General features: G+C 43.0%; 1 protein-coding gene across 2 annotated transcripts in view; it reads left to right on the top strand.

Annotated features, from left to right (window-relative positions):
* Nucleotides 1-25997, top strand: part of COL4A4 (collagen type IV alpha 4 chain) — a 141748-nt gene that overhangs the window by 33615 nt on the left and 82136 nt on the right. For both annotated transcript variants that reach the window (XR_010839234.1, XM_067027016.1), the window contains exons 6-13: nucleotides 14937-15071; nucleotides 15860-15904; nucleotides 16605-16721; nucleotides 20024-20092; nucleotides 22719-22754; nucleotides 24090-24152; nucleotides 24516-24551; nucleotides 24766-24807. Coding sequence is in view for 1 of the 2 variants with exons in the window: in XM_067027016.1 (XP_066883117.1) it covers nucleotides 14937-15071; nucleotides 15860-15904; nucleotides 16605-16721; nucleotides 20024-20092; nucleotides 22719-22754; nucleotides 24090-24152; nucleotides 24516-24551; nucleotides 24766-24807 (543 nt within the window). In the remaining variant the exon portion in view is untranslated. The remainder of the gene's footprint in view (nucleotides 1-14936; nucleotides 15072-15859; nucleotides 15905-16604; nucleotides 16722-20023; nucleotides 20093-22718; nucleotides 22755-24089; nucleotides 24153-24515; nucleotides 24552-24765; nucleotides 24808-25997) is intronic.

Below are 25997 nucleotides of genomic sequence, written 5' to 3'. Positions count from 1 at the left end.
CAGCCCCGACACCCTATGGTTCTGTGATCTGCGGCACGGCTTTTCACACACGACAGCGATTTAATGGCTTCCAACTCCGCCCAACGTTTACCCAAACCTCATTATGGTCCCTCTTTAAGGATATGAATGAGGTGGACTTGGGCAGGACCTTAAATTATTCTTTATCTGATTCAAGGGAAGAATCTCTGTTTCTTTGATGGAGGTCTTCGTGTAGGGAAAATTACATGTCTTCGCAGACTAGGATGGGACCTTTTATAAGTTCTGCTTTAGTAACTAGTTTGATAAGAAAGACACCTTCTATACTTTTTTCCAGAATAAGATATATTTGTATCGTTTTCCATTCAAGGGAGTCTAGTAACTGTCAAGTCAATAGAACTTTACAATTTGGTAGTTTTATACACAACAAGGTCAAATGGCTTAAAACTCAAGGCCTGTCTTAGTTTTTTTTTTGGTTTGCAAACCAAAATCACACATTAGCAAACCAGTCTTTCCTTTGGGACTTTAAAGTATATACAAGTATCTTTCCTGCAATTTCATTCACTTGTCCCTCACACTCCTAAGAGCTTGCCTTCCATTATAAAAATGGAATTTCCTTGGGTAGTTTTAACTGTTGTTAACATTTTTCATATCATTAAATTATTTGCACACAAAGTTCTAGAATTCAACCTCTTTATCACTCACACAGCTGCGTTCTAGTACACTCTATAACTATAGCCTGATAAATGGTTCAGAGCAATTATTTCCATGTCCCAAAGTTTGCGTAAGTCAATTATGTTATATTTTGGTAGAAGCAAGTTCCAGTGACAACGGAGAAGTTGGCAAATTTGGTCTGTCACCACCCCTTCGTGTTTTGATTCCGATTTCTTCTTTTTCTTGATGCTGCTTTCTCCTCCAAGCACCAACTCCCTAGCTCATTGTGTCTCTACTGGAGAATCTCTGATAGATGCTGACACACTCAGCTGTCTTCAGGGGACAGCAGGTGACCTGAGTGAGGGGCCCTGGGAAGGGACCTCAGCCTTGGCGACTATATGAGGAGCTGAGCAGTGCGCTTGTCATGTAAAGGCATCAGAATTCAGAATTTAAGAAACAAACAAACATAATGCCTAACAATTAAACACATTTTCTGGTAGAATTCAACCCGCCACGTGCCAGCTTGTAACTGGTTTAGCTTGTTAAAGTGTTCTCCTTGTCATGAATGTTAAGCTTAAATTTTGAAGAATGGAAAACTTGCAGAAGTTAAACGAATGAATCTTTTATGTCAGTGCATGAGGAAGTATTTCTGAACAGGGTACGGGAGACCCGGGGGGTAGGGGGGGAATACATGCCTATCATTTTATATTATTTGGCCTATTAGCTGTCACTAATAGCTGATATCTATACAGAGGAATAACTCCAACTAATTAACATGGCTTTCAGCATGCTTGACAATCTCTCTCTTTAGATCCAGCATTTGTGCTTGAAAAAGGGGAGAAAACAAGCTCATATTTGCCTGCTACTTTTATTAAAAAATTTGCCAGTATTATTTACCAAACAGGCCAAGTGTACGAAACCTCATTGAGGAGTCCTAGTTGCAGAGGGGGTCTGAAGGTAGATTTTGGCATCTCTGCCCCAGTCAGTCACCTCATTAAACAGGCGGTGATTTGCAGCCTGAACCCTTGGTCTCCTGTGTGGAGTTCAGTCCCCTAGCAACGACGATTGCTGAGCTCTGCGACCCAGTGTGAACCGTGGCCAGGCCGGTGCAGAGCTCAGCAAATGTGGGGCTAGGCTGAACTTGAGAGGATCAAGGTCATTACCAAAGTGGAGTCAGCCTCTGTTGTTGGTGAGAAATAAGGTGCATCTCAAAGCAGGGCATATTCCACGTCGGAACACAGGGAGCCGTGTTTGTGATTCTGAGAATACCTCTCTAGTGCAAAGGTAGCATCTGACTAAATTAGTTACAATGCCGAATTACAAAGTTTTTAGGAAAGAAAAGTGTATTTCTCCTTTCAAATACCATTTTCAATAAGCTGCCAAGAAATCCACAGGGAAACAGCTATGTCTCCAAGATGCTCTTTTTTCACTCCTCTGTCATACATACATGAACTTGCAATTCACTCAGCAAATAAACATTCATTCATTCCATTCATTCAGCAAACAGCCATCGAGCATTCACCATGTGCCAGGCCTCTGATGAGGCTGTGAGGCCTCGGGGATAAAGAGGACAGTCCCTGTGGCCTGGGGCTCGGTTTCCAGCAGGAGAGACAGGTTCACCTCCCAGCCATTATTTCTGGGTGCCAGATGAGTGCCAGGCGTGGGGTGGTCTAGGTGCTTGGGATGCATCAGGGAAAAGAACAGACGAAGATCCTTGTGCTTTCCCCGGGTGGATATTTGGTGCCCTACCTTGATTTTGCACTGGAGCTTGTGTGTGTAGTAGACGGTGCTGGGGAAGCTTGGACCCGGTGGAACCGGCGGTCACCTAGCAATGGCCTGGTAGAGGCGTGGTGTGTTCATTCCTAGGGCTGCTGTAATAATGACCACATATCTGGTGGCTTTAGACAACAGGAATTTATTTTCTCACAAGTTCTAGAGGCCAGAAGTCCACCAGCAGGGTGTCACCATGGCCATACGCTCTCCATAGGCAATCGGGGAGCACCCCCCCCATTCCCTGCCTCTTCCAGCCTCTGGTGGCTGCTGGCATTCCTTGGCTTGTGGCTCCATCACTCTAATCTCTGCTTCCATCTTCACATCAGCTTCTCCTCTGTGTGTCTGTTTCAAATCGTCCTCCATGTCCCTCTTATAAGGATACATATAATGGCATTTATACCTAGTTAACGCAGGACAAAATCCTCATCTCAAAATCCTTAACTTTATCACATCGTTTGCCACCTAAGGTGATACCCACGGGTTCTGGGGTTAGGGCGTGGACATATCTTTTTATGACCACCCTTCAAACCACCGCAAGTGTTTGGGCAGAGACAACAGCCCCTACGGAGGCCCTGAATTGAGAAGGAGACGGGGTGGTATGTTTGGTGGACCAAAAGGTGACCGGAAAGGTTGGCTCCTGCAGGTGAGGGAGCAAGTGGTAAGGGATGCAGTTGAAAAAGCAGAGATACAGTTTATCCTGAAGAATAAGCATAGGGTTCGAAAGATTTTAGGAAGAGCAGAAACAGGTTGAATTTACATTATAAGAAGATCATTCTGGCTGCTCTTTGGAGAATACAGTGATGGCGGTGCGGGCTAGGAGAAACATTAGGAAAAGTGTCAGGAGGCCACTGTAGCTGCCCTGGTAGGAGGTCGGTGCCTTAGCAAGGGCGTGAGCGTGGGTGTTGGGGAAGAGGATGGGTGTCGGAATGTCTGGGAGGCAGACTGGTCGGGAGGAGAAGGAGGCTCCATGCGGGCTGGTTGGGGGGAAGCAGTTAGCGGCGCCCAGGACGCCCAGGGGCGGTGAGAGCAGCTGTGTGGCTGGCGGCCTGTGGCCGAGGAGCACGTTTTGGGGGAGGATTCTGAGTCCAGCTTTGCATGTGGATGTGTGGCCGGGGCTCCTGAAGGGCGTCCGGGTGGGCGAGGGAAATAGAGGGGGTGCTCGGAGTTGGATGTCACTGACCCCATAGAGATGGACACGTTTGCCCCAGAGAAAGCGAGAAGAGGGCAGGGCAGCCCAGTGGAGTTGCAGGGGCAATCGCACCCAGCCCGCCTGCCCCCAGAGGAAGGGGAGCCAGCACGGGAGACACAGGCAGGAGAAAAGCATGGCCAGGGCCAGGGCCAGGGACACCAGGAGAACCGAGCAAGGAAGGGGGAGGGAGAGACGCCTGGGTTCAAGCTTCTCAGCCGCCAACCAGGAGCTCTCAGCGCTGCCTGTCCTGTTCCCACAGCAGGTGTGCGATGCTGGGCTGATGTTACGCCATTTCTGAAAACGGGAAAACCACTCTTCCATGACCTGGCTCAAGGGGTGACCTTATTTTTTTTTTATTGAAATATGGTTGATTTACAATGTTTCAGGTGTACAGCAAAGTGATTCCGTTTTACACACACACACACACACACACACACACACACACACACACATTCTTTTTAAGGTTATCTTCCATTTTAGACTATTACAAGATACTGAATATAGTTCCCTGTGCTATACAGTGGGTGGGGGACCTTCTTTATTGTTCAGTGGCAAAGCCTTGTCTTCTAGTTCTCAGTGCAGTGTTTTTTTCCCACTGCACCAAGCTGCCTCTTCAGAAAACAGCTGATCTTTTTCTTATATTTTGTATCTATATCATAGGAGATGATGGATGTTCACTACACTTATTGTGATAGTCATTTTGTGATGTGAGTTAAATCATTATGCTGTACATCTGTTTTAACTTTTTGTTTGTTTGTTTGCTGCACCGTGTGGCTTGCAGGATCTTAGTTCCCCGACCAGGGTGCGAACCTGGAACTCAGGAATTCCCACTGTTTTATTGAGATATAATTGATACAGCACTGTATAAGTTTAAGATGTACAGCATAGGGAATTCCCTGGTGATCCAGTGGTTAGGGCTTCACGCTTTCACTTCTGAGGGTCGGTTCAATCCCTGGTCGGGGAATTAAAATCCCACACGCTGTGTGGCACAGCCAAAAAAAACCAAAAAAAGAACCTGGAAGGAAAAAAAGATACAGAAAATATAGCTTATTAATCGAATAAAAAGACATTAATAAGTGAGTTTTACCTGACTGGTTTGGAGGACCACATTATTGTCCTGCTTATGTTTATGGGAAAAAAATAGTATTCATTTTACGTCCATTAAAAAAAAAAAAAAACCACAGCTGAAGATCCTGAGTCAGCGTTACTACAGGCTAAACTGAAAAATTTATGCCCTCGTTGAGTGAGGTGAACTTAAGAAGACAGTCTTCCATTACAGTCCGGTCTCCTTGGACTGTCTACTCTTCGAGTAACACCTTTTTGTTCTTTATTTTATGATCCTTCTAGATCTCCAACAGCCCTTACATCTGTGACAGAGGAGGACCCTGGAGGCACCAGCTCTTTAGCTGAGCATTGAGTCCCGTTTGAGGGTTTAAGTGATGTTATAGTGCCACCTAGGGGCTGAATGGTCGACTTACAGTCAAGTGTTACAAAGGCAGAGGGGTGCTGCCTAAGGCTTCTTTGTCGATTTTAATAATAAAAGGCCACGAGTATATGTTTAGAATTTATACTGTGTAAGGCAGTAGCCAAGGTGCTGAGGTGGTAATAAAAATTTACACGGATTCCTGGCCTCAAAAATCTTACTGGACGACATCACCCCAAGCAGATATTAAAGTAACATGCACAAAACAATCATGAAAAAATAGGTGCTGAGCCTGTTTAGGTATTATGTTAATTGTCTGAGGGTGGACATGAGAGTTTGTACCAGAGTGAGATGAATAAGGACTCGGGTGAAAAGGGAAGCATGTATGACTCTGCTTCCCCAGGTGGGAGCCAAGTGGCCTTGGGTCACTTGCTTCATCTCTCCGAGCCTCAGCTTCCTCATTTCAGAACGAAAAAGTAGATACAGGATGACTTTTTGCTTTAAGGGTGTAAGGATCCCATGAGAAGAATGCACAGTGCTGCGTCAGCGCCCACAATGGAGTAAGTGCTCAGTGAAGGGTATGCTAACATTCTCATCATTGCTGTCATCATAGTTTTGGTTGGAGGAAGGTTGAATCTGCGCTACAGATGGACAAAGGCTGCTATTGCCTCAGGCAAACAGAAGGCGCAAGTGTAATTGGAGCAGAGGGTGTAGGTGTGGACACACAGGGACTAGGGTTGGCTGGGGTGGAGGAAGGTAGACTGTGCTCATTGCAGGTGTTGATGGAAGCAATAACACAGCAACGGGAAGGCTGAAGGTCAGTTGACAGTTACATGCGGAAATGGGGAGGAGACTGGAGTTAGAGAAGCTGGGGAGCCTGGTGCTTGTGTCCTCCACCTGAGATGACCAGACCACACGACCCAGGGTCTCCACGGTGGGATGAAAGAAAGACAGACACCTGAGATTTAATTCAAAGAAAGATGTGATAGTCTTGGTCTTGGCGCGGAATGGATAAGGAAGGAATGGGAGATCACCAAAGCTGACGGCTGCGTGGGGAGTTTAAATGATGAAAGGAACCAAGTTGCCGTCTGCTGAGTCAGGGGAGAAAGAGGCAGGGAAACTAGTCTGGGATGATGAGCTCGCCTCTGATACAATGAGTGTAAATTTACAGGGAAGAAGATTCAAGGAAGTTTCTAGAAAACAGAGATAGAGAGAGGATGGGACTAGAAAATTAGATTTGAGAACCACAAAAATGGAGGTCTTTAACTCATTTGATGAATACTGTTGTTTCCCCCCCAAAAAAAACTTCATAAGAGAAAATAAAATACATCAAGATAAAATTTTTTTAATGTTTACAAATAAGGCAGGAAGCAGTTGAAATGTCATGGGAGGCAGAGCGTGAGTGTGGTTTAGTGCAGGGACCCTCCATGGTGCCAGGATGATGCCGTGGAAGGAGGTGAGGTTTGGAGAGAAACTGACTGATCCAGGTATGAACTCAAGCTCACTAGGCACCTCAGTTTGAGTAAGCTATACCCCCCTAGGCTTTCCTCATTTCTACAGGGATAAAAATCTCAGTGTTGCTGGTTGGATTAAGTGAGGAAAGGTATGGACACTGGGAGGTGCGTAACCAAGCTTAAAAAAGAAATACCTTCCCCTTCCTGCGACACTTTTGATGATCAGTGTCATGATCTTATTGACCAAGGGTAATTTGGAAATTTATGTGTAACTAGTATAATAAAAGCATCCTTCTTACTCATTTGTTCGTTCATTCATTCATTCATTCATTTATACTTCCTTGCACTGATTCTCTGGTTAAAAAAGAGTAAGAAGTAGTTGCACAAAAAGTATGTTTGTACATGCATTTGTCATTGTATATCTGTAGCTATTTCTCCCAATCCTCATACTGCTAAAATGACAAAGGATTTCTTAGATTTTTGTCATTCCCCATAGGGTTTGGGCCCTGGAGGCAAGCAGATCAGTGGTAGCCCAAAAGGCTGTTTGTGGAGATTTGGGTTTTAAAAATGTACATATCCTCTTATCTGTTGGTCTCATCTACCAAGTGTTGTGAAATAAAAACAGTTTGATCTTAGCCCAGCTCAAGAAACGTGCCTGACACAGACGATTAACAAGGGAGAATCCTAAAGGAATGTTCTGGCTTCAGAGAGCCAGGCAGGTGTAGGATTCCGTGTCCACTCCGATTGCCTTCATCCTTTATTTGTACAGCTGGCCCGAGAGCCCAGTGCGCCTGTAGCCACAGTGGGAGGCGTGTATAACAGGTCTGATGACACGGTGTCAGCCCGACCTTTGGGTAGAAGATGATGGCCTGGTGGCTTCCCACGGCATGCCAGAGCTTCCTCAGCTGTCAAGCCGATTGTCATTTCTGGGTGTAGTGAATCCGTTTTCTGACTTCGCTGTCTCTCACGGAAAGTCGGAAACCACAGAGGCAATTCCATGCAAAAAAAAAAAAAAAGAAAAAGAAATTCAGAGATCCCACATTTGGAAGCCAGCCATTCCCCTGGGCATTTTTTATTTTTGCTACAGTGACTTCAGTGCAGTGGTCCATTGCCTGTCGTGGGTGCGTGGGTGGAGGGTGCATGGGCAGGAGTGGACTGTTTCTTTAAAATTTTTTATTTTAAAGGTGCAAAATTCCTGTGATTATTTAATGATTCTGTAGTTATAGAAATGTCTTTTCTGGGCTTGTTATTTATGCCCCTTCATCCTGCGGTTAATTCTGATGTAGTCTGATAAATTAGTAAGCTCAACTATTTACTTTTAAACATCGTCTTTTTTTCTTTTACTGACTCCTTCTTTTACATGAAATAACTTAATGAAAGTGGAATTGTTCTCTCCATCACTGTGGATAAATTATTTACTCAAATTGGGTGAACTAACAATGACTATTTCAAAGATTGGTGTTTGGGAAATTTTTGTGAACAGCTTTCTGACAGATTTAATACTGTTATACAAGGTTTAGAGTATTTTTTTACATTTATCCTATAATAAAAGACCCATTAAGAGGAAAAAACAGCACTGCATAGAAAACAAACCACAAAGTCTGCATTGTAAAAAAGTAGGCATTGGGCTTCCCTGGTGGCGCAGTGGTTGAGAGTCCGCCTGCCGATGCAGGGGACACGGGTTCGTGCCCCGGTCCGGGAAGATCCCACATGCCGCGGAGCGGCTGGGCCCGTGAGCCGCGGCCACTGCGCCTGCGCGTCCGGAGCCTGTGCTCCGCAACGGGAGAGGCCACAACAGTGAGAGGTTAGTTTTTTCACTTTTCAAGGTAGGGGTTGTGTTTGCCGTTTAGCATGGTTGAAAAGAAGGTGGAGGACACCTGGGTAACATCTCAACAACAGCAGACACCAGACATTACTGTGTTCAAGGCCACAGCTCTGCCCGCCCCAGTGTGGAATCATCTCAGATCTGCATAGCTATTCTCAGCCAGACTTTCAGGGATGTCAGTTTAGAGACGGGAGAAAGCAGATCCTTTTCCTCCTTTACAGCCTTCCTTTGGGTTGGGTGGGTGGGTCTGACCGCATCGTTTTATGAAGTATTCATTGTTCTCTGCCTGTCTTAACATCGTGGCCTTGGGCACCTAGACTCTGTCTTCCAGGAGCTCACGGTAGGGTGGATGTAAGCCTGGGAACTTACAGACCAAGAGGTGATCACAGGAGCCAGTGAGAAGTGTTATTATAGAGGCGGCTTGGAGAGGCATCTAATTCTGAAGGGTTTGGGGCCAGGGCAGGAGATGAGTGGAGTCTTTCACATGGCGGCGGGGGCAGGGGGTGGGGGGATTGAGAGATGACATGGAGGGCAAGGGAGGGCCACTTCAGGGACAAGACACCGAAGTCTGTGAAAGAACAGAGCTTGTTGAGAAACGGCAAGGGTGTCAGTGTGACCCATCAGGGCTGGGGGAGGAGAGGGAGGAAGAATTTAATAATGCGGATTACCGTCCCTGTTGTACTTCTGTTTGTGAGTGTTTTAGACGGCACTTTCCCAAACCCGGACACATTTTTATGTTGAATGCAGTTTAATCATTCTTGCCACCGTGCTGAATATTTTCAGTCCTTTTTGTTTTCTCCCCAAAGTTCCATGAGCTCCCTGGATCCGGCATCGCGTGTCTGGAATGAAATACATTAAAGAGGATTATAGCCAGTGAATTGGCTGTTCTCTCTGTTACCCTTTATGTTCAAACATGCATTTTGTTGTTTTTAAATAATACGTTATCGTGAAGTACAGCATTCACAAAAGATAATTTAGGAGTTTCGTGTCAATGATATGTAAGACACAAAGATAATTTCCAAACTTAATGAAAAAGCAGTTATTTCCTGAGCCTTTAATTTAGGAAACATGGGAGCTTTAAACTTATGGTAATTAATCTAAACCAAGTAAGATTAATTAAAACAGGTAGAAAAGGTCCGCTGAATTCAGTATTTATTCTTCTAGATTGTAGTTTAAAAATTGTATACTACCTAGAGAAAAGTAATATGCCCTCGAAGTGCCCCCAGAAGGTTTGTGCCCATAGAATTAGATTTTATATATTATTGTTGTCTTTTCTGTAACACACATTTATACATTTAAGCTTCCTTGAAAATGCTGAGCTTTTAGTATTTTTATGGATACTCAAGAAATAGTAGCTATTATAATGATGATGAAAAAAGCATGAAGAGAAGGGAAAGTACAAAGTATGATTTTGATTTATAAAATTTAGGCAGATGTTAAAGTTTGTCAGTAATGTTAGTAAGGTCAATGACAATGATGAAAGAAATCGTAATTAACCTTTATTATAAAAGTCACATTTGCTGACGGTAAGATGCTCACAAAACAGACTTTATCGTTGGCCTGGTTTGCATTTCTCACTCTTGAGATGTGGTAACGTGCCATTTCTTGTATATCCGTCTAGAAATGTTCATTTATAAGCATATATTTTAAGAAAATGTATGTCTATTTGTTACTCTACCCGTGGGATCAGATGATGCACGGCTTTTGTTTCCCACTTAATAATGAGCTATTTGGGCTTCCCTGGTGGCGCAGTGGTTGAGAGTCTGCCTGCCGATGCAGGGGACGCGGGTTCGTGCCCCGGTCCGGGAAGATCCCACATGCCGCGGAGCGGCTGGGCCCGTGAGCCGTGGCCGCTGAGCCTGCGCGTCCGGAGCCTGTGCTCCGCAATGGGAGAGGCCACAACAGTGAGAGGCCCGCGTATCACCAAAAAAAAAAAAAAAAAAAAAAAAAAAAAAAAAAAAAATAATGAGCTATTTATAATAACAATCATGTAGAATAACAATAGCTAGCATTATTCTGCAGGCACTATGCTAAACACTTGACATGCATTGTTCTTTTTATGCCCCTAAGCCACTGACAGATAAAGAAGCTGAGGAACAGAGGGGTTAAGAAACACGCCCAAGGTCACACAGCTAGTAAGTGTGGGCCTGGGCTTCACACACAGGCGCTGACTGCAGAGCCTGGAACTCAGGCACTCTGTTTCTTCTTCATGAACATCACAAGCCTGTTCTGTATCCATCCAGAGAGACCTACTTCGTCCTTTAGTGTCTGGGCCCTGTGCATTTCCCTGGGGCCTATTACTTCAGTGCTCCTGTTTTGGGGGGAGTTAAGGGGGGGTCTCCAGCTGTCAGTCTCTTCATCTCTTTGTCTTGGGCTTTCTCAAAGCCCCAGGAGCAGACACTTGCACCATCAGCGGCCCTCCAGCAGTGAGGTAAACACCGTAACTCCCTCACCCCGGGCCGGATAACTCTGAGGTGTGTATTCTACCTTGACACCCAGTTTCCACTCTGGGTTAAGCTCCAGTAACCCACGGTGGTAACTGGCTTGATACCACAGCCTTATGGGCTGCCTTTCCTTCTCTGTGTCACCTCCCTGCTCCTTCACCCCATCTCCTTCTCACCATGTCTCCTTTATTCTCAAATAAAACGTTTGCATTGATGCCTTGTCCTACATTTGCTTCTGGGGCACCCAGACTAAGACAGCCTGTGCGGTATTTCATTGTATGAAGATACCATAATTTATTCAGTCAGTCTCATTTGGGATTTTTACGGGATTTCCAGTTTTTCTTGATATTACCAAAGATGATGTGGTGAATATTCTTGCATTATTGTCCTTAGACCAGGACAAGCGGGGCTCCTGACCCCAGGCCCCACCTCAGGCAGGGCCCCGCCCGCCTCCCTCCTGTGTCTGGGCCTGACCGAGGCCAGCGGCACTGTCCAAGGTGGCATCCCAACTGGGGACCAGGACCGATGGGTCCCAGCATCTGTTTCTTCCCTTCAAGGTTGTTAAAACTCAAGACAGTTTAGGCGATACAAACAAATTTTATTTAACACCTCATGAAGTGGGCAGCCTCTGTTCCCGAGGGTCCGGAGAACTGCAAAATGGGGAGAAGTCAAGAAGCCTTTATAGGATAAAGAATAAGGAACAAGGAAGAGAAAACTAGAAATGAATAAGGAACAAGGAAGTACGCGTAGAGCCCAAAGTTGGCCTGGCGTCTGGCAGTTAGCTGACTGGATAGATTCCATTTCTGGTCATGTAGAGCATTTACAGGGGCACAGAAGTTATGTAAGTTTTGCTGAAGTGGCACCCAGGCAGCAGTGGCGCCATCTTGGGCTTAAAAGTAGTTTCAACAGGATGCTCTCTGACCCTTTATCCAGTGGGAGTTGACCGCGTGGGGGGCTCTGGCGTTCATGCTCTTGGGCTGGGCCGGGGCCCCATGGCCGGGCCCTGGTGTCAAGAGGGTGGCCGCCTAATGGGACAGTCTCACTTGCCCGCTTGTGGGATTTTGTTCTTCGTTCATGGAAATCCTGAGATTGGGTCACCAGAATGACACTGATACACTGATTTCAGGTGACTCAAATTTTTATGTAGGTGGGACTCTCCACAACATATTTTTCCCTGGGCCCTGTACACCCAAAGGATAGCCCTACATTCTTATATAGGGTCCCGTGCACGGTTAGAATTGAGCACTAGGGTTGAAATTGCCCAGGGGTTTAAAAGTTCTAAGCAGATGTCTCCTGAAATCCACTCAGCTTTTCTCTCCGCATGTCAAGACTTACTTGCTCTTTGAATGCACTTATCCATGTTGTTTGGGTCGGGAAAGGGGATATTAAATGACTTTTTCTTAAATCTTTGGAAGATTTTTTAAAAGCATAAAAAAATTGCAGGTGACAGCCTGACTTCAGATGAATACAGAGTGTTTTCAAACCGTAGTGAAATAAAGCATGCATTTTGACATGTGTTAGACCACACAGCTGGACGCGTTAGCCACCACAGGGCATGGTGTCATGTAACCAGATCACCCTGCATCGGCGAAAGCCTTGTTATAAACGTCTCATTGTAAAGCTTCTCTTTATCTAATCTAAGAGTATTATCTTAAGAATGCAAAGCGAGTTATTTTTAAAAAAATATGAATCTAAGATACTTTCTGCTCACATCAAATTATAGACAGAGATTGAATGCTGAGGCTAGAAGTATCCTTTAGAAACCCTGATTTTCGATTCTTAAATTCATTTGAAGAGTCTCATTGTTCCCATGAGTTGATTATTTCATAAAAAGTAAACAAGTTTGAATGTGTAAAATCAATCTGTATGTCATAAAGATTACATTTGATAGAAGAGCTTTTTGCAACATTCAAAAATCACTTTCCCTGGGCTTCCCTGGTGGCGCAGTGGTTGAGAGTCCGCCTGCCGATGCAGGGGACACGGGTTCGTGTCCCGATCTTCCGGGAAGATCCCACATGCCGCGGAGCGGCTGGGCCCGTGAGCCGTGGCCGCTGAGCCTGCGCGTCCGGAGCCTGTGCTCCGCAACGGGAGAGGCCACAGCAGTGAGAGGCCCATGTACCGAAAAAAAAATCACTTTGCCGATCATACAGGGCCCTTGTAGAGTGTGTCTGGAGCTGATGGATGGTCAGGCTGGACCACTAAGCGGGGGGACATAGTCACTGCCACATCTATCCCTCATTCATTCATTCATTCCTGAGCCAAGGGCCACGGTAGGTGGTAGTTGGAAGACTTAACTAGTGAGCAGATAGATATCCCTGCCCTCATGGTACCAGCGTCTAGTCGGAGAGCAGACAACAAACTGATGGGCAAATACATAATTTAAAAAATGTGAAAGGCTCAGATGCTAAGAAGGAAGTACACAGGATACCCTGATGGAGACTAATGGAGGTGAGGATGAATTGGAGATCCTACTGCCCTGGTGGCAGTTTAGGAGAGATCCACGTTATGCACAGATCTAGAGAAAGAGCCATACAGAGAGAATGCTCGCATCGAGGCCCGAAGACAGAAAAGAGCAGCGTGCGTGGCTGGGACTTAGCGAGTGTGGGGCGGGCACAGCATGGGGTGCAAGGGGACCTGGGGCCACACCCTATAAGGCCTGGCAGGTGAGGAGCATGAGGTTTATTCTACATGAAGTGGGAACACAAGGAAAGTTTAAAAAGCAGGGCCATGCCGTGATCTGATTTCTGTTTGTTTTGTTTTTTTAATACATTTATTTACTTATTTATTTTTGGCTGCATTGGGTCTTAGCTGCTGCGTGCGGGCTTTCTCTAGTTGCGTTGCTGTGCGTGGGGGCTTCGCGTTGCGGTGGCCTCTCCTGTTGTAGAGCACCGGCTCCAGGCGTGCGGGCTCAGTAGTTGTGGCTCACGGGCCCAGTGGCTCCACAGCATGTGGGATCCTCCCAGACCAGGGCTCGAACCCGTGTCCCCTGCATCGGCAGGCAGACTCTTAACCACTGCGCCACCAGGGAAGTCCCTCTGATTTCTGTTTTAATGTCACTTGAAGAGAGGCAGGGAGGAGGGTTAGAGGAAGCTGGAAAGCCATTTGGGAGCGTGGAACACTGTTCTCAATGATGCTGACCTGCAGGGTCACAGCAAGGCAGAGAGTGAGGTGGGTGAGTTTCAGACCCATTTTGGGAGTGAAATGCTAGGAATTGGGTTAAATGGGTTAAATGTAGGTGTGGCTGAAAGAGGAATATCCAGGATGAATCCCAGGATTCTGGGGCTGGATTCTGGGTAGATAGGGACGGTGGATGGAGAATCAAATTTGGGGGTAAAATCAAAAGTTCCATTTTGGATTTTTTTAAGCTGAGGGTACCATTGTATTCAAGGAGATGTCAAAGAGGCAGCTAGATATGATCATCCAGAAGTTAGAGAAACTGATGCTGAGACATACCAACCTTCCTACTCCTAGAAAGAGCTGTGAGACTCCCTGTCGTAACTGAACATTCATTCACTGCATCAGTGCATCTAAATACAACGGAGAACAGGCTTCAAGGGAGCAAGGAGTTCCTCATCTTTGTCCCAGAGAGGTTCCCACTGTGGGTTTAGGGGGAGAACTGAGTTCTGAAACTTCTTTGCCTAAAATAAAAGGTGATGTTTTCATTCAAGGAAAGAAAGTTGTATTGCATAAAAATAATGTGACATGGGGAGCCTGATTCCAAATTATGGATAAGAAATTAGATAAAAGCAGCTAAAAAAGAAATGTTTCCCCCTAAAAGGGCAGACAAATTATGAGCCATTTGAAGTAAATAAAAGATCTGACAGTTTTTCCTCACTCTTAACTTGTGTCACTTACATAATGTTAATGAGACTTTGATTTTTAAAAATTACTTACTTCACTAAACAGCTCAAGATTTATAAATTTCAACGACAGAATGAAAATTGTAAGAGAATTATAATCAGTTTATAGATGTGTGTGTACATGCAGTAATTTAAATTTATTGTACAGCTTTGACCCAGATTGAAAAAGGCAACATTTTCTTTTTTTATAATTAATTGATCGTTTGTGCTTCTGTTATTAGAGTTTGCTCCATCTTTAATTTTCCAGTCTTCTGTAAACCCAAGTCACCATATTTTTTTTGTTAGAAGACATTACTTAAGGATCATCCATCCTCCTGCCTTTTTAATCTGCTTCTTAGGGTCAACCAGGACCACCAGGGCCACAGGGTCCTATTGGACCCCTGGGGCCACCAGGACCCATTGGAATTCCAGGAGAGAAAGGGATGAGAGGTGACAGTGGCCTTCCTGGAGCAGCAGGTGACAAGGGTGATAAGGTAAACCTCTTCTTAAGTGAAAGATTCATATTAAACGCTCACCAGAATTTCTATGCCAGATTTTAAAATAATCACGAGTAGTACCTATCTGAGCCTTAGAAAAATCAAGTCTAAATTCCTCTTCAATATTCAGTCCTCATTTCTAACCCCTTTCCAGAGGAGCATGCCTTTCTGGACCTTTTCTAGGCACTTAAATACATGAGTTTACCCAGTGAGGAGTGGTTTTCTTTATGGCTTTTTAAAACAACCTAACTGATACTGTATGTATCATGCAGAGCCTTTTTTTTTTTACTCAGCCATATGGCTTGGAGATCATTCCATACCAACTTATGTAGATTGAATTTACTCCTTTAAAAACACTCTATGATATGCCATAATATGGATAAAACTATAGTTTATTCCCTGTTGATGAGAATTTGAGATCCTAGTCCAACTTTGGGTAGTGCAAGTATGTAAAAACAGTCCTGTAAATTACCTGTGTTTACATTTAAGAGTTTGTTTCTCTAGGATAAGTAGAGTCTGAGAAGTTGAACTTCCGGTTATAGGGTATTGAATGCATTCTTTGAACTAATATTGCCATGTTGGCTTCCTAAGTACAAAGAGAAAAGCACAAATGGTGGATTTCCAAATATTGGCATTTGAGCTCCTTAATGTAAAAATAGATGACAATGACTGATAAGGTTTTTTTAATAAACAAGTTATTAATTATTAATGTTTTTAAGTAAATTAACCTGTTAATCAATAATTTAGTAGCTTTTATATCTTCGTTTTATTTTCTGGGATTTTAGGGTCCAACCGGTGTTCCTGGATTCCCAGGTTTGGATGGGATACCTGTAAGTATCCTTAAATTTTCTCTATTTTTTTTAAAGAAGGGAGAGACACTCATCAAAGCCCTTAAAATCACGTTTTTAATATATATAAAATATATTTATCCGATATATATAATATATATGGCAAACTCTTCTTTATTTTCTTATTTCAGTAAATGGAAGGGTGCTTGCATTTCAATTTTGTGTAATAACTCTGAGACCAAAACATTTTACTTGAAGAACAAGGTTTTCAAAACGATTGGAGGAAAGCATTCCAAAATATGAGCTAGTATACTTGTCAGGTCATGTACAATGTTCTGGAAATAAATTTATACTCATTATAAAAGTTTTTATTTGCTGGTGAGTCCTAATGGTGGGAGTGGGCATAAACCTCTCATTGCTGATATGAAAACTAGAGGAAAGAAAGAAAGAAAAGGTATTTGACAGGGTTTATAATTCATTAGAGTCTTTTTAAGGATTTCAAGGAAGATTTCCTTCCTAATCTCTGAAAATACTCCAGACTAAATTAATTTAAATTGGGGTATACGAAAATAGATTTATTTATTTTTACCATGCTACATAGTTCTTGTGGGTGGGGAAGGAAGTTTCCAAAACTGAACGACATGTGAGTCACAATTGCCATAATTTGGGGACCCATATTGCAGAACCTTTTCGTTATGGTATTCTTGCAAAAATCCTTCACCTATAATTTTGTTTCTTGTAGGGGCACCCAGGGCCTCCTGGATCCAGAGGTAAATCTGGCATAGATGGCTACAATGGCTCAAGAGGTGCTCCAGGGTTTCCAGGAGAAAGAGGAGCTCTTGGCCCACAAGGCTCCCCAGTAAGACAGCCACAGTTCATCCTAGTGGGAATCTTAAGTGAAAAGGCCCTCCAGTGGGAACAGGCTGGATGTGTTCAAGAAACGGAGTTATTACAAGTGTACTGGGAGCCTGGTGAACAAATGCGGGTGACTGGAGGATGAGGACAGAGAGTTGGGTAGGACTTAGGGGCCTTGTAGGCTATGGAAGGAAGCTGGGTTTTCTTTTCCATGCCATGGGAATGCACTGGATGGTTTTAAGGAAGGAAGAAATATGATCTGACTGATGTTCTATCACAATGCTCCGGGCTGCCATACAGAGAATGGATAATAGGGGAAGGGAGGCCCCTTAGCAAAGCTTAGGTTGTTTATCATTCAGGGTTCACTGCAGATACATAAACCCCTCTAGGTATTCCAAGCCGAGAGGAATTTAATACCAGGAATTTGGCACTTATTATTATGGTTGGAGGATTGAAACTCCAGGGTCACTATGGGACTGCTGATTTCAAGGGCCCACACTTAGCTGAGATTCAGAAGTCAGAAGCTTCTCTTGCACCTCAACCACTGGCCACTCTTCTGAATGTTGAGACACCAGCAAACACTCACGTTTCTAACTTCCTCCTTGGCAGCATCAGCAGTACCCGAAGAGGATGTCTTCCTCAATTCTGCCTCCCAAATCTCATAAGTACATCTCCCAGGTGGAACCTACTTCACATCCAGCTGCAAAGCAGTCTGGGAAATGTAGTTTTTTAGCTTCCTAGCTCCTATAATGCAAAAAGATAAATGGAAGAGATTTGGAATGGAGGTCCAGAAACAGCTGACAATATCCAACACTTAAATTTACAGCTCTTAGTTTTTTATTTTTCCTTCAAATATTTGAGCTTTTATTTAAACATAACTTCAGCAAGAACTGCCCTTTCCTCTACCACGTATATCTCCTTACTCTCTCTTTCTTTTCCTTTTTTCCTCACTTAAATAAAGACTAGAGATAATTTACCCTTTCAAAGCTGATTTTCTGTGACTGTTTTTCAGCCTTTCCATTTCTTTAACCAAATATCATTTCCTGAGATTCCTTCTAAAAGATTTTCTCATCACCACCGCAATCATCTTGCTTTCTTCTGTGAGTTTTCCTTTTGTTCCAGATCGCAGTAGAAACGATCGATCTGAACACAAAACTCAAAAAAGAATTTCCATATTCACATTTTTCTTGTGGTTCCAAGTAACAACCAGCTCCCATTGTTAAGCTTCTCAACCACTCTTTGTTTTCAAACTCAGCCCCCTTGAAGGCTCAAGTGCAGTCTGGTGAGTGTACATCTCTTAAGATCTTCAGATTGGATCATGCCTCATTCTACTGAGTATAAACATTCAAGAGAGCGGGGCTCTCGATTTTAGCTTGAACACAGCTTGTAGAACTGACCACAGTACTGAAGTTTGTCATAATGATCTCTTTGCAAAGCAATTTTCTTTCCCTTGACCCGTTTCTTATATGGGCAGTGCTCACTTTGCACACAGTGTGAGAGGTTAAGAGTGGCATGCAATCTGAAGGCGCACAAAGCAGCCTTTACATCCAATGGGAAAATTACTATCGTTCCATGACCTTTGAGATATTTTGTTAAAACATCATAAATATATAGAGAAAAAATGTTAAACTAATATTTATTTAGTACGTTGTAATCGAAAGCATTAGGAACATTGAAAATTAAAGGGTTTTCTTTCTTTGTAAAAACTTATCAAGGCAGTTTGAACTGTGCTTGGTGTCTTCTGGTCCCATAACTTAGGACATGAAGCGAATGTTGTTTTCTATGCTTTGGTGAATCTCATACCCTTCTCTAAGCTTGGACCAGCTTCCAGTGTGGTGAAATATCTCTGAGGGTTTCTTTAACGTGAAGTCCTTCTGCCTGTGTCACTCTCTCTGGCACATCTTCATCCTTTTGGTCACAGCCACTTCCCTCTTTTATGTTGATAAGTTTGCCTTTCTAAGTCCCTCTGGCTTGAATGATGGCAGTCACAACATTCCCACAATATCTGTTCCTTCCCTAATTTCACTTACATTCTACTTGAATTTCACCTCCACTATTAGCAGTTTTCATTTCCTCGCTTCATTTTCATCTTTCTTGGCAATCCTCTCTTTCAATGATTTGTTTTTATGAAATGTCCTTTGGGTTTATCACTGGGAGACAAGGGGCAACACAGCTACAGACTTCGTTGTCTGTGTGTGAAGTAACACGTTAGTGACCAGTCACTGATAGACTTGGAAAGGAGCGATACGATCAGTTGGTGATCATGATTCACATGTTACTTACGTAGTGATCTGTGGACCAGTGAGCCGGCAGTGATGTTTGTGCTTTTTGCAGTGACTCAGTTAATGAATACACAGTGGTAACTGAAATTTGAACCAGTTGGTTGGAGGACTGGTGTGATGTGACTTATTTGTGGAACTGAAACTCACACGTATTGGGACAGTGGGAAGCAACAATTGCTTGTGTAGGCAAATCTGATTTCTCAAGGAAAGCGTTGATGTAATTTACCACGAAACTGTATAGTATCTCCCATTGGAAGCAAAGGCAACCACTCTCCTAAGAGAGATTAACTTTGAAGTCTGCATGTCCTTCACAGGAACTTGATACATGAAGATGGTAGAATTTTCCTATGGTAACCAAGTTAAGATGTATTAAGATAGTAAGTAGGAAAACTTTGGGGAGAAAGTACATTGGGGTATTTCATTCACTTCTAAAAATTACTCTAAGTAAACAAACTTGCAGCTATGTATAAAAACCTTCTAAAAGGAACATGTTATGTTTTTTTAAATGTTAATCTTACAACAGATAACTAAGCTGTGTTTTGAATACAAATACTTAAATGGATAAAATAATTTTTTTGCTATTTCTAGGGCATAAATTATTAACTGACAAGTGCAAAATTGTTTACTTATAAGTATAATACAAGTATTATGTGCATTATATTGTGAAGAAAAGTGCAATTTTCCTGCTGAATAATTAGTACACAGCTGTAAATGTATTAGTATTATATATAACCTATATAAATATATTACATATTTATAATATATATAAATATTTGTAATATATTTATAAATATATTAGTAGATATTCTGTCTTAGGAGATTCCTCAATAGATCTTAGCCAAATATTAAGTAAGTATATATGACAACCTTAGGATGATAATAAAAATGAGAATAAAGAAATGTCCACTAGTGAAATATGATTATAATGGTAATTTTATTGGTGAGTCATATTTCATTTGCAAAAGAAAATACAGAAATAGTAATCTGCTCTTTTCCTCTCTTAAAGTGAATATTTTATTTTCAGGGCCTTCTTGGGAAAAAAGGAGAAAAAGGAAATTCAGTGTTCATTTTAGGTGTCATTAAAGGTCCTCAGGTAAGCTTTACAATCAGAGTGGGTTTAAGACAATTTTTTTCATATAAGTAGACCCATGCAGAAAACACATGGACTGAGATTTCCTTTAAAATGCCTCTGAGGGCACTGGTTTTGATCGTTACCCTGACCCTCTGGGATGACCCACACTTCTTGTGTGAAGGCACTTGGCTTTAGCTTCTCTGGCTGCAAAATTCCCCTCCCTCCCTATGATGCTCGCAGAGTTGCAATGAATCCATTTATTTCAGGGTTTCTCAGCCTCGGCACTGTTGACATTTTGGGCCAGTTAATCATCTGTCGTGGAGGCTGACCTGTGTATTGTAGGATGTTGAACAGTTTCCCTGGCGTCTACCCATTAGATGCCAGTAACGCTCCCTTGACCCCACCCCCCACCCCCAAACAATATCTCCAGACATTACCAGATGTCTCCTGGGGGAAGAATCATTTCCAGCTGAGAATCATTAATTACTCTGTAGTTAAAATATTGTGATATTCATACTTACCATTCATGATGATAGAAGTCACCACTATTGAACTTGAAAATTGTGGAAACCTGATAGCACTATCCGTAGCAAGTGAAATGCTTTTGTGTTTTTCACAGAGAATGATGTACAGATATTCAGAAATAAACTCTTGAATGACCACCGCATCTCTCTAATCTGAGTAGCCATGGATAAGCAGGAGTTCACTAGATATGATAAACTCAAGAGGAGAGATAACAGCCCATTTTCAAGACATGGTCATTTCTCTTAAGGAAAGATATTCTACAATACTTAGATAAAAGTAGTCCTAGATCGCCTCTATCAGATTCCAAGTTCTGTGCCGCCTGGGGTGGCCACACCTGAGTGGTAATCCCTTAAGTGAGCTTACAATATTTGTTCATAGCCTCTGTGCCTATTCTTACTTGTTAGACAGGAAGCACTGTGCTTCTATTTATAGCTTAAATGATATATTCATAAACTTGGCATCAAAAACACAGTAATTCTAGGAACCAGTATGATGTATTGGAAGGCGTGAACTGACCCTTACCTACTACTGTGACTTTAAGCAGCCCCTGTAACCTCTCTGAGCCTCATTTTCCTTATTTGTGAAAGGAAATTAATATCTACCCTGCCTTCCTCTCAGTGCCGATGATCTGTTATAATAATTTATACTGCCATGTATTGTAAAATATAATGTACAGTACAATATTAGTTATGGGGAGTATTTTTTGGTTATTGTGCAAGAAAGAACAAGCGAGACAGAAAGGGAGATGAATATAGAGAATTCCTCATCTTAAAGAGAAACAGAGGATCCCTAATAAAAGTGGCGTGCAGCCTTGGAGAAGCAATGGTTTTAAGAGCCTATATCCCCTTCATACCCATTTGGATGATTATTATTAAAAAAAGAAAAAGAAAAAGAAAATCATGTGTTAGTAATTATGTGGAAGAGTCAGAACCCTTGTGCATTGCTAGTGGGAATGTAAAATGGTGTAGCTGCTGTGGAAAATGGTAGGGTGATTGCTCAAAAACTTAAATGTGGAATTACCCTATGACCCAGCTATTCTACTTCTAGATATGTTTTCCCAAAATTGAAGGCAGGGGCTCAAAGAGATATTTGTACACCCATATTCATAGCAGCATATTCACAATAGCCAAAGGTGGAAGCAACCCAAGTGTCTACCTACTGATGAATGGATGAACAGGGTGTAGTACAGACACACATACAACACTATATTATTCAGCCGTAAAAAGTCAGGGAATTCTAAAGCGGGCTACAACATGGTTGAACCCTGAGGTCGTTATGCTGAGTGTAATAAGCTGGTCACAAAAGGACAGAAAATGTGTGATTCCACTTAGATGAGGTCCCTAGAGTAGTCAAATTCATAGAGACAGAAAGTAGATGGTGCTTGCCAGGGGCTGGGGACGGCGGGGGGAATGGGGGGCTACTATTTAATGGAAACAGGGTTTCCATGAGGAAATGAAAAAGTTTGGACAATGGAAGCACAGCATGCTTACACAACCTGATGAATGTATTTAATGCCACTTAAAAAAGGTTAAAATGTTCAATTTTATCCTATGTATATTTTGCGGTATATTTTACATTTTGGAAAAAAAAAGAGTCTGTATTCAAGAGAATATACACCCCTTGATCCTTTAAAGTGAGTAGAGTCTCAGGGCAGAGTCACAAAGCGGTAGATGTGCACAGAGGCAGAGAGGGTTTCCACACGATTTCCCTTTACATCTGTGCCGGGGTCATAACAAGGTGTTAATTAAGGGAGGAAAGGTCTGCCGATCAGATGACAGACAGCTAAACTGATGAAATGGGACCACTGGATCGAGAATTTAGAGCTCTGTGTTTTTTTTTCTTTAGAACATTTTAAACTGAAAGATGAAATCTCATCTTGATTCCATGTCCTCACGGCTCCAGCAATCTTCCCCTGGTTTCAGCTGAGTAGAAGTAGAATTCAGGGCTTAAGAATGGAGACATAAAAGCACCTCCATAGAGCCCTTCCCCAGCTGTCTTTTCAACACTGAACAAACTGCACAGACAGTCCAAATAAGTCCTGTGTGTGCGTTTTTACTTTTATGTTGTGTGTTTTAGGGAAATGGTGTTGCTCTTCTAATGCAATGTACTGATACTATTGCAGGGTGACAGAGGGGACCCAGGACCTCCCGGCTTACCAGTAAGTCTCCTGGGCAGGCCGTGTCCTTTTGTTTGCTCCTCAAATAGCCTATGGTCTCCACTAGTTTGCATCTCAGCAGGACCGGCTACCTAACTTGCAGGGCCCACCTGGTGCAAAATGAAAATGTAGGTCTCTTGTTCAAAAAGTATTACAAATTTCAAGATGGTGACAGCAGAGCAGTAAATCAAGCATGAGGCCCTATGTGACTGCACAGGTCCCGGGCCCGCAGAGCCTCCCTTGAATCTCAGCAAGCTCCGGCTTACCTTTCTCTTCTATCTTGCAGTGATCATTTGGTATTGCTATAGTCGCTTAATGTTCAGGAAGATAATTCTGCTTAGAAACTACCTAAATGATATATGTCCAGTGAAAATGATTTTGCTTGCTGCATCAGTAATTGTGTATTATGTTTAATATCTTACCCTATCTTCATGTTCCTGGGATTTATGATTCAATGATTATATTTGTCTTTCCAATTCATCAATATTCACAAGATTAAAACTGAAAGCAATTTTGCCTCCTAATGGTTCCCCTATAATATTGTTTGGTACCTTCTGGCTGTTGACAGGATTACTTTCCCAGGCTGGTTTTTCCTTACGACTCCAGAAACTCAGTTGTACGTTATCAATGAGATACCTTAGTGTCACTATTAAAATAAACACCAATTCATTCTCTAGGAGAGAGCAATGCCATTGCACACTCTCAAATCATTTGACGTGGGCAGGGTGAGTGGGAGAACAGAGCCCCTTTCTCCATACTTCTAGAACCGCCCAACTATAACCTTTCCTGGTGAATTTGTGTGTCATTATGCTGTACCTTAACATGCTGCAGAAAACTGTTTATGGCTGAATTGCCTTGATCTTGAATTGGGGACATTTCTATTCACACTGATCTTACGGGGCACGTTGAAAGGATATATTAGAGTATAACTACATCAATATTTTAATTTATTTAATGCTAAGTAATATTAATATTGTAAAAGCATTTTGATGTATATTAAATGTATAACATATATGGAATTTAGGAGTAACAAGGTTTCTTTGTTCTCTACTCTTGCTACTACAAGATTTATTTGTGTGTAAGTAGATTGATCTCCGGGTCTTAACTTAATCCCAAACGTAGGAGTTAGTCACACCTACCAGCGTGCTACTGCCTGCCGTCTCTGTGCCCTTTTCCCAGCTGTGTCAGAGCTACTGTCCAAGATGACGCAGCAGGGCAGGTGTGGCCGGGACTGTGATTTCTCCGGAGGTCTTTATCCACCTGGGATTGCATGCAGCTCTCCCATGAACGATGATTACGGTTTGGGGAAACGAATGCACTGATTTTTCTCATGTTTAGGGCCCAAGGGGAGCGAGAGGACCAGCAGGCCCAGTGGGATATCCAGGAGAGTCAGGGTTAGCAGTAAGTACAGCACTGCTGATTCTGTCTCTCTAAAAGCCCTGACTTGATATTTAAATAAAGCAAAAGAAAGCAGAATTGCAGTCTTGGGCAATTCAGGCGGAGACGGGTTCTTTTCGAGACTATCACCTGATGAATCAGCCAACACCCACCATTATGAGCGTGGGTCCCTCCTGAAGCATGGGTCCCTGGAGGTGGGGGGCAGGAGGGGGTTGGGAGGGACAAGCGGTCCAGCTGTGGTAGGAAGTCCATCATGTGTGTTTCAAAATTAAGGGTTTCCTAAAGAGGAGCTTGGGTCAGCCAATAAGGGCACAGTCTGATCTCCATCACTGATAACTGATCTGTGTGTTTTTGCTGTTGATCTAGGGACCTCCAGGCCCTCCTGGGAGTCCGGGTTTGAAGGTAGGCGGCCATGAGTAAGATACACAAATGAAGTCCATGTACAATGAGATAAGGGACCACTAATGTTTGTCAGATTCATGTCTTCCCTCTTTTTAGAATTCCCGAACTATTTAATAAATACACTTCAACAAATTGCTTAACCAGAAGTCTTATTACTTATAATTACTTTTTAATATTCCAAAGCAATTAGTTTCCTTTTTCTTTTCTTTTCCAGGGTAATCCTGGCGTGGGAGTAAAGGGGCAAATGGGAGACCCGGTAAGAACTCCCTTTTGCATGAAGGAGCAGATGTTAAAATGTATGGGCTACCCGGGTCGAGGAGACCGTTCTGATTACCCCTTAACTTGTGTTCGTTCTCTCGTCACTGTCCAGCTTTATGGCTGAGAATTTGTCTTTGCTGAATTATTATGACACCATTACCCTTGACTATAAAATGGCAGTTCTGACAAAACCTAACAGTAAATTCAATTTAATTTATATACCACACTTCCCCCTAGCCCAAAGACATGGAATATTTCTGATTTGTTTAATTACGGATTTGTTTACCTTAACTTATCAAACTTCATCAGAATCCTAAACTTCACACATAAATAAAAATATGAATAACTGTGACCCAAAGCCTTGAGCAACACACCGTCCACCCCTCACACCCATAGTCCTTTCTGCTGAAACACAAAACTAAGTAAGGAAAAACTTTAGAAAAGTGCTTTAAGGTGGCAGCTCATCTGGAAACAATCCGAATGCTTAAGAGTTGGTGAGGGGGTCTTTCAACAACTGTGGGTAAATAGATATTGAGCATCTACCCTGTGCCAGGCTAGGATTGGTGCTTGGTGTGGGGATTTAGCGAGACAGACCTGAGCTCCGCTCTTATGGAGTTCCAGTGTGGTTGGGAAATTTATGGTACAGCCAGTTAACACGCTTGCCAAAAAGATACTGGAAGATGTCATGATGTGGGGAAATTCCAGGTTCTAGTACTTATTGGGTTGGCCAAAAAGTGCCTTCAGTTTTTTGTTTTTGTTTTTTTGTTTGTTTGTTTGTTGTTGTGGTATGCGGGCCTCTGACTGTTGTGGGCTCTCCCGTTGTGGAGCACAGGCTCCGGACGCACAGGCCCAGCGGCCATGGCTCACGGGCCCAGCCGCTCCGCGGCATGTGGGATCTTCCCGGACCGGGGCACGAACCCGCGTCCCCTGCATCGGCAGGCGGACTCTCAACCACTGCGCCACCAGGGAAGCCCTCCTTCAGTTTTAAGTAAAAATAAAAGACACATTTTTCATTTTCACCAAGAACTTTATGGAACAACGTATTCACAGTTTTGTACCACTACCTTCTGCCATTTTTCAGGCAATTTCATCATTCCATCTTCCCAAAACTTTTTATCTTTTTGAGCAAAGAACTGTTCCAGGTGCCTTTTACAGTCTTCCAGGGAATTCAAAATTTTTCCATGAAGA

The sequence above is a fragment of the Kogia breviceps genome, chromosome 2 (genome assembly GCF_026419965.1).
Source record: "Kogia breviceps isolate mKogBre1 chromosome 2, mKogBre1 haplotype 1, whole genome shotgun sequence".
In the NCBI taxonomy this organism is placed as follows: Eukaryota; Metazoa; Chordata; class Mammalia; order Artiodactyla; family Physeteridae; genus Kogia; species Kogia breviceps.
This window is presented reverse-complemented; position numbering and strand designations above follow the sequence as displayed.